The 8,756-nt window shown below is 37.6% G+C and overlaps 1 protein-coding gene across 1 annotated transcript; it reads left to right on the top strand.

The window, feature by feature from the left end:
• The first annotated feature begins 493 nt into the window (after window positions 1-493).
• Syt4 (synaptotagmin 4) lies at window positions 494-8,539 on the top strand. Its single transcript, XM_051202289.1, has 4 exons — window positions 494-815; window positions 4,204-5,018; window positions 6,763-6,883; window positions 8,140-8,539. The coding sequence occupies exons 1-4, from the start codon at window positions 782-784 to the stop codon at window positions 8,445-8,447; spliced, it is 1,278 nt and encodes a 425-aa protein (XP_051058246.1). The 5' UTR covers window positions 494-781; the 3' UTR covers window positions 8,448-8,539.
• Window positions 8,540-8,756: the final 217 nt, after the last annotated feature.

Genomic DNA, 8,756 nt, shown 5'->3' with positions numbered 1-8,756 from the left:
GGTATTAAAAAGAAAAGCTGACAAACCAGAAAACAGCAGGAACACCAACCAAATGTTTAGACTATAAATTGTGTAAATATAGGGGATGGTAGAGGGGACATGGTTATTTTTAATATACCAATTTGCAGTATATTCCTCTCAAATGTGATTAAGTATGACGTGCATTCAATATTTCACCGAATATTTTAGGAAACAAGGATGCATCTTATTTGGTATGGACATTTCCCTCTCCTTATTCTTTATTTCCTTTATAAATTATGATATTCTGATAACTAGGGCACATTTGTTTTAATGTCTGTATATGATCAGGAGAATTTTGGGTTAAGAACTGTTAAGGATACTATTCAGGACGAGTCTCCGCGTGTCTTTGAGCCTAACAGAATAGCATAGTTAATATCTAGTAGCCCAACAGTTAAAATAATTGGTGAGTGTGAGCTGAATCCTCAAGAGAGGAGGGAGGGTGCCAGAAGGAGGGCGAGGAGGAGCGGCTGAAGGGAGGAGGGGGAGGGCAGGTGCTGATTTCAGCCCTGTAGCGTCAGGATTGCGTCAATTCGGGTTTCTGCCACGTCTGGAGTCTCAGAGACAAGCTTTTCAGAAGAGCCAAAACAGGAACAGGGCAGGGTGGCACATCGCTGAGAGAAAGCGCAGACCTTCATCCAGCCCCTCCCGCTGCAGGTGCGGTCCCCGTGTCTGCTCTTTCCCCGGGAAGCCTTGTTCCAGGGTCCTCCCAGGTGAATCTGCCTGGAGTTCTTCAGCACCTCGGACAGAGCACGCAGAAAACATGGCTCCTATCACTACCAGCCGCGTGGAATTCGGTGAGCAAGTTGCTGAACTTGGGGCTGTGGCTGGGCTCAAGGCTGTGCTGTGCTTTGCTCGCCACTGGATGCTGAATATGTATATTCAAGTAGCTAATTTGAAAGGAAGACGGGAACGGCAGATGGTTAATTGTGGCTTACTTCCTTTACTCGGTAGCTTTCTCCTTATCATCGCCTTCTGCTATTTCACCTTCTAGAAGTTCCCGAATGTTCACTCAGCTCTGTAAGCCTGAGCTGAGGAAGGACAAGGACATCTGTTGTTAGAACGCTGCTTCATTTATTTTCTGGATGATTCCTATTTGGGTGTAAATCTTTTAAGGAAAGCTACATACTCCTTTGGTTACGTAAGAGTTCGGTATGACATACAATAACTTGTGTGTTGAGGATTTGAGATGAGTATTTTATTACACTGTCATAATTATCTCTGCTATGTTTTCTTGTATCCCTGAAGTATGTTGCTAATGACAGACAGAATTCTGTGATGATATAGTTCTGGGGACTTTGAAATCAAACTGGCTTTGGCCTGTTTCATGTCTCTGGCTGAGTTTTCTGGAGTCCAGCGCTGTACAGTTAAGTAAAAGCTGCTCAAAACTTAGATTAGGGTATTGCTTTCTGAATGGCTTTTCCTGTTCGTATACCAAAATTTTGACTCTATAGTCTCCTTGTCTGCTTCAGTAAATAAACTAGATGTGCCTTTTAGAAAATCAATTAACATGTCTAGGTCCAGTTATATTCTGGTGGGAAAAGACCAGGGTTTTATCTATAAGCATTTTTTAATTAAAGGTTGGAGAAATTTTTGAATAGTATCTCTAGATGTATCATAATTGTGATTAAAATGAATGATATGGCATAATCTCTACTCTCAAAAGCTAAACACAGTATCAGTAGTTACATTAGCAGACTATGAGCCCATGTTTTGTTGGGTGTTTTGAGTATTAGAGATAATAAAATATGCATGAATGATTTTTCTCAGCCTTTAATAGTTGTGTGTGTGTGTGTGTGTGTGTGTGTGTGTGTGTGATACACCCAGTTCTTGATTTGAAATCAGAAATTTTCTTATAGTGAGGCATCTTCAGAGACTATCCTTGTGAACATGTGCTCATCCCCAGCTGTCTGTCTACTTAGAAAATATTGATTCCACTGGCTTTTATTGTTCTTCTTATATTGGTTGAAGCATTTCTTAGTTCCTGAGTTTGCTTTTGCTGCTTTGCCCTGAGTTATTATGGGGTGTGTGTGTGTGTGTGTGTGTGTGTGTGTGTGTGTGTATGGGGAGGGGCACACAAAGATTTGAATAGAAGGGAAGAAGCTGATACTGTTTAGCTGATTAACTCTTCATCTTCCCCACTCTCCTCCTCCCCACCCTTCTCTTCCTCCTCTTCCTCTCCTCCTCCTTTTTTTTTTCTCCTTCTTCTTAGTATCCACATTCACTTTTTTTCCTATTTAGGGGACTTACAGCTTTACTTCATTTTTTACACTATTCAATTTAGTCATACAATTGAGTTATAGATTTTTTAATTGCTGCTTTATTTTTTTTAACCTCACATATTTCTATTACTGTTTCTCCATTTGATTTCCTTTGAGTTCATTATTATGATCATGAAGCAGATGGACAGAATATTTAGGATATGAAGAAGGGACATAAAAAAGATTGGTTCTTGGGTTTAGAAAGTATTAACCCTTTTTGGGCTGGGACTTTGATGTTTAGTATTCACTAAACATGGATAAAATAGAGCTAAATGTGCACAAGGTGCTATAGTCACTTTATGCAAAGATTTACTCAGTTTCTTCACTGTTAGGTGTGGTAGTACAACTGCTAAATAATTGTGAGAAGAATCTGCTTACATATGAAATGATATATGCCTCATGCACAATCACTGTTGGCATGTCACTTGATGCTAATGATTGAATGTGTTCCAAGTTAAGAAAACAATGCCATTCTCATGTTTATTTCCTCTTGCCATATAGAAATATACAAGGCAGAATTGAACTCTAAACTCTTTATATTCACTTTTCACTCACATTTTGGGAATAATTATGGATTTTTTGACCATTATTTTCTTTTAACACACATATAATACTTTGTTTGGATAATTCAGTGCTTGAAGACTTTTAAGTTCATATTTACAAAGGGATTATAATGTTATATTTATAAGCTATTATTATTTCCTGTTACTCTCTTTTTCCTTATTAATAAATATTTACCTCTCTATCACACCCACAAATAGAATAAAAATATTTAATTGTTTTGTACCAATAACCAATGGTCAGGGTTTTTTTTGCATAATTTTTATTGTGTAGATTACTGTCTTTAAGTGTTATTTTTTTTCTGCTTGAATCTTGAGGGAATAGAGATGTATTAAAATGTCCTTTTAATATGAGTTGTATTAGAGATGTATTAAATAGAAATATATTTAAAATAGAATAGAGAATAGAGTTATATTACACTATACTTTTAATATGAGTTGTAATACAGATGTATAGAATGTTCTTTTAATATGAGTTTTCCAATATTTGTTGGTTATATAGGTATACAAATGTATGTATATATATAAATATATACACATAATTATTAGATTAATGCTTTTGGAAAGCTTCAAAATGTCACTGAAAAATAACAAAGATTAGTACTTCTTCATATTATTGTAGTTGACTCATGATATCTGAATAAAAAGTTATGTGAGGCTATTAAACATGACCCCATGTTGGTTCCAGATACACTTTCATTTATTTATGAAAATCTATGGAAACACAGAAACAGCTGACATGAACAACGGGGAGATCATGGACCCCAGTCTGATAGCTGGGAAACCAGCATAGGACCAATCTAGACCCCTTGAACATTGGTGTTAGTTAGGAGGAATGGGCAGTCTATGTGGCCTCTGGTAGTGGATCAGTATTTATCCCTAGTGCACAAATGGACTTTGGGAGCCCATTCCACATAGAGGGATGTTCTCTCAGCCTAGACACATGGGAGAGGGCCTAGGCCCTGCTCCAAATGATATGACAGACTTTGAAGATCCCCCATGGAAGACCTCACCCTCCTTGGGGAGCTAAAGGGGGATGGGACAGGGGTTGGGAGGGGGACAGGGAAGGAGGGGAGGCTGAGGGAAGTGGGATTGGCATGTAAAACAAGCTTGTTGCAAATTTAAATAAAAAATTATTAAAAAAAATCTATGGAAGCAAGGAGTTTTGAATTGAGTTTCATGTGTGTCACATAGGGCTATGTTTCAACCTCAAGTTAGTGGGAAACATTACTATTACTCATTCCCAGAACTGTGGGGAAGTAATTCAATCTCCTCTTACAGCAAGAGCTCTGTTATACTCTTCCTACAGCCCCCGCTTCTATTCTGATCATTTAATGTATGTCATTGGTCATTTGGTTTTTCAGATGAAATTCCCACAGTTGTGGGGATCTTCAGTGCATTTGGCCTCGTCTTCACTGTCTCTCTCTTTGCTTGGATCTGCTGCCAGAGAAGGTCATCTAAGTCCAACAAGACTCCTCCATACAAGTTCGTGCATGTGCTCAAAGGAGTTGACATCTACCCAGAAAACCTAAGTAGCAAAAAGAAATTTGGAGGAGATGACAAAAATGAAGCTAAGAATAAACCAGCTGTGCCAAAAATTTCACTACATCTTGATCTGGAGAAGCGAGATCTCAATGGCAATTTCCCCAAAACCAACCTCAAAGCAGGCAGCCCTTCTGATGTAGAGAACATGGCCCCAAAGCTCTTTACAGAGAGAGAAAAGGAGGCTGCTTCCCCTGAGAGCTTGAAGTCTAGCACTTCCCTCACTTCAGAAGAGAAGCAAGAGAAGCTTGGGACACTCTTCTTGTCTCTAGAGTACAATTTTGAGAAGAAAGCATTTGTGGTCAACATCAAGGAAGCCCAGGGCTTACCAGCCATGGATGAACAATCCATGACCTCTGACCCGTACATCAAAATGACGATCTTACCAGAAAAGAAGCATAAAGTGAAAACTAGAGTGCTGAGGAAGACACTGGACCCAGTCTTTGATGAAACCTTCACATTCTACGGGATTCCTTATCCCCACATCCAAGAGTTGTCCTTGCACTTCACAGTTTTGAGTTTTGACAGGTTTTCGAGAGATGATATCATTGGAGAAGTCCTGATCCCTCTTTCAGGGATTGAATTATCAGATGGAAAAATGTTAATGAATAGAGAGATCATCAAGAGAAACGCTAAGGTAATTCTTTAAGCATTTAAAGTTTTTATAAGGAATCTTTCGTGTAGGTTTAAAAAAATATATGGTGTTTTCATTCAAATGATGAGTTGGTACACATCATCCTTAATTACTGTAGGTGACAGCAAACAGAGCAGGAGAATAGAGCAGGCAAATGGGAATTTACTACATAGCTGAAATGCTCAAGGAATCATAGTGTTATAAAATAAGAGGCCATACTTTATGATACTTTTACATCATTTATGTAAAAGGCATTTAAACTTCCTAATAAAGTATCTTGAAAAAGACTGCTATTCTAAAATTCTTGTATATGTCTTTTAACATGGGTTATCAAAAGTGTTTCAGGGCCAGAGTAGCAGAATTTAAAAGTGAAATAAAAATTAAAGTAATTCCTTCTCAGGATGTAGAGTTTGAATGCAATGTGGAATTTGAATGAAATTGCTTTTGAACAAGGGGTCATCCTGTTATGCTGATTTATGAATGTCCATTTTCCTGCCGCATAAAGGAAGTGAATTACCCTGTCTTCCTACTTGCACTACTTGGACAATTCTTGGATGATTAGAAAATGACATGACAGATTTAGCAAACAGAACCCTTTTCTGTTTTAAATATAGAATGTCATCGATTCTAATAGCGGCATTTCAGAATAATTTGTTCTCCCAATACCATAACTTAAGAAAACAACAATCATATTATTTGTTTTTTTTAAAATCACAGTATTTTAGAGCTAAAAAATCTTCAGAACACTTTGTAACCAGCTTCCTGTCTTCTGTGTGCTCACAACAGTGAAGGTCTATGTCCAGATAGCCACATAGCTTGTCTGAAGGGCCTGATTGGGGCCTATTAGGACCAGAGAGCTCCCTGGCTGCTTTTCACTCTTTGCTGTTCCTTTTTGTATAGCTGCTCAGTTTTAGGTGGTTCTTCCTCAGCTATAGGAATATAGATATATATTCTTTTTTAAAAACATGGTTTTTCTTTAGCTGTTCTTAAATATAAATCAGCCCCATGTTACTGTTTTGTTAGTTTTAGTTTGCACTTTGCATTCTCAGTGGTCTTAGCTAATGTCTTTAATATAAAATTAAATGTAAGTAACTTGCAGTGAAGGAATTCATGTTACTGTCCAAAAGCAAATTCTGAAACTTGAGCCCATTCTCTCCAGTTCTTAAATTTAATTATTTTCTCCTTAGACTGAAGAAAGACTTTGACTATGTAGGACAAGAATTCTAACTCCATCATGATCCTGGTCCAGAATAGTGGTTGGATGCAGAATAAGTTTTCTTTGGTTTGAATTCAAATGTCAATAATGCCAATAATAAAGAATTTAAACTAAAATCAAACATCAGCCATGTGATCCTACACATATCAATTGACAATATTATGTATCCTATTACTATTAAAAACTTAAAACGTTAAAGATAATCCTTAAATAGCATAAGCCAAAGGAAAAAAATCCTCTTGGGAATATAATATAAACATCTGTCAAAACATGTCTAAGTATTGGGTGTGGTCAAATCCTGGCCAATTTTAGCATTATGTAGTACCTAAAGCAACCACAAGATGGCAGGCAATGGTTTTAGTCATTATAGGGCTGCGCAAAAGTGGTTTCTCAGATTCCTTAGCTTGCTAAAATAAAAATAAATAGGAACATGGCGTTGAAATAACAAAGCTATTATGTTGCTGTATGTTTTGTGACAAGAGTACAAAAGCTCAAAACGAAAACTGTGTCTACTGTATTGTCTTTGTTTAGAAGTCTTCCGGACGGGGCGAGCTTCTGGTCTCCCTATGCTATCAGTCCACTACAAACACGCTCACTGTGGTTGTCTTAAAAGCACGACACCTGCCGAAGTCTGATGTGTCTGGACTTTCAGGTGAGAATTCTTCTGAAATCCCAGAGTTCATTCTATAACCGGCTACTGTGTTTCACGATCATTATCAGCTGACATTGGGCCCTGGTTCTGTCATTCTCAATCATGAGTACTGGGATTGTTGATTTTTGTTTCCTGGCTCTAAGGGGAAAATTTGAGTCAATTCTGCCAGAGTATAGAAAAATTCATATGCCTGTAAGACGTTAGTGAGGAGGGAATATTTAAGTGAATGGCTTAAAGCAGAGCAATGACCAATGAAGAGGAAAAAATGTAGCCTAACATTGCTCAGAAAGAGATTTTTGAACTTTTGCATTTCAAATGACTTACTCATTCACACACTTTGGTGAGCTCATTATTTTTCTTCTAATGATGTATATGCTTCAAGAATTGAATTTTAGTTTTGAATAACTGAAAAATTAAAATGTTTGTTGTAGAATATGAGAAAGAAACTGAACTAAATTGTGGGTTAAAAAGATGTTAATTAAAATTTTCATCCTTCCATTTCTTAATATAGTACCCCCTTCCTATTTCTTAAACACTATAGAAATTGGGCACAATAATACTTGAAGGGCATTCTGAAAGCTAGAAATATATATTTTAATAAAGAGTTTTCAAGTGGTATTATTATTGTTTGATTGTAGAAATTGAAGATAAGTTCTTAAAATTTGAGATCATGATGATAAATAACATAAATACTGCAATCAACAATTATATATGTGATAAGGAAAGTTACATGATCCTACACCCATTTAGTAAGAATGTCACTGGGGTGATCAACTCTGCTAAACTAAAAGCACATTCTGCATATGACTAACCACCTGCAGAAAAGCTAAAGTGGGGGACATGACCAGTATGGTTTCCAATTCCCTGTTCAACAACGACAATGGCAGCCACCAGGAGCCAGACTCCCCAAGAGCATACAATCAGCAATCTCAGATGCTGCCTTTATCTCACTTTCTGGAATTCATTACTAGGAGGCAGTGTGATCATCCTCTTTCCTCCCACTTTTGTTAAATTCTCGGCCTTCTGCTATTATGGTTCCTTCCCTAACATCAGGTCTAGAACTGGTTCCCATTCTCCATCATTTTCAATGTTATTAGTAAGAGAAAGGTCAAACATATTCACACTTCCTATTTACTTATACTTGTTTATGCTCTAAGATACCCATTTCCACTGTACTGGGGTGGGTGCCTGCCATCTCCTAGGTTGGGTCTGTAGCTGACTGTTGACAATGTAACACTTGTGGCATATCATTGCAGATCCCTACGTCAAGGTGAACCTGTACCATGCCAAGAAAAGGATCTCTAAAAAGAAGACTCACGTTAAGAAATGCACTCCCAATGCAGTGTTCAATGAACTGTTTGTCTTTGATATTCCTTGTGAGAGTCTGGAAGAAATAAGTGTTGAATTTTTAGTTTTGGATTCTGAAAGGGGATCCAGAAATGAGGTCATTGGGCGGTTGGTCCTGGGTGCATCAGCGGAAGGAAGCGGTGGGGGGCACTGGAAGGAGATCTGTGACTTTCCCAGGAGACAAATTGCTAAGTGGCACATGCTCTGTGATGGGTAGTTTCCTAGCCATGATTTTTACTAGGTGAGAAGCAATTTTCTTTCTTATACCTGATTATAAGCTTGTGGCTCAGCAAGCTACTTTTATTTATTTATTTACCTATCTGTTTGTTTGTTTTGGTTAGAAGAGGATTAAATCAGTAGATCAGAAAACAGTTGTAAATGTGTATCTTGATAATTTCTTCCTTTATTACAGGTGTTGGCTAAACTTTCCTTAGATATTCAGTTTCCCTTTGTGTGGTCTTAAGTGGACCAACCAAGCCTGTTATGAGCTTTCTAGCTTAATCTCAAATCACAGGTAGGTGTGTGT

The sequence above is a fragment of the Phodopus roborovskii genome, unplaced genomic scaffold (assembly GCF_943737965.1).
Source record: "Phodopus roborovskii unplaced genomic scaffold, PHOROB, whole genome shotgun sequence".
Classification (NCBI taxonomy): Eukaryota; Metazoa; Chordata; class Mammalia; order Rodentia; family Cricetidae; genus Phodopus; species Phodopus roborovskii.
This window is presented reverse-complemented; position numbering and strand designations above follow the sequence as displayed.

Coding starts and splice junctions, on each gene's coding strand:
- Syt4 (XM_051202289.1), top strand. CDS start 782: ATGGCTCCTATCACTACCAGCCGCGTGGAATTCG. Junction 5,019..6,762: donor TCATCAAGAGAAACGCTAAG/GTAATTCTTTAA, acceptor GTCTTTGTTTAG/AAGTCTTCCGGACGGGGCGA. Junction 6,884..8,139: donor TGATGTGTCTGGACTTTCAG/GTGAGAATTCTT, acceptor ATATCATTGCAG/ATCCCTACGTCAAGGTGAAC.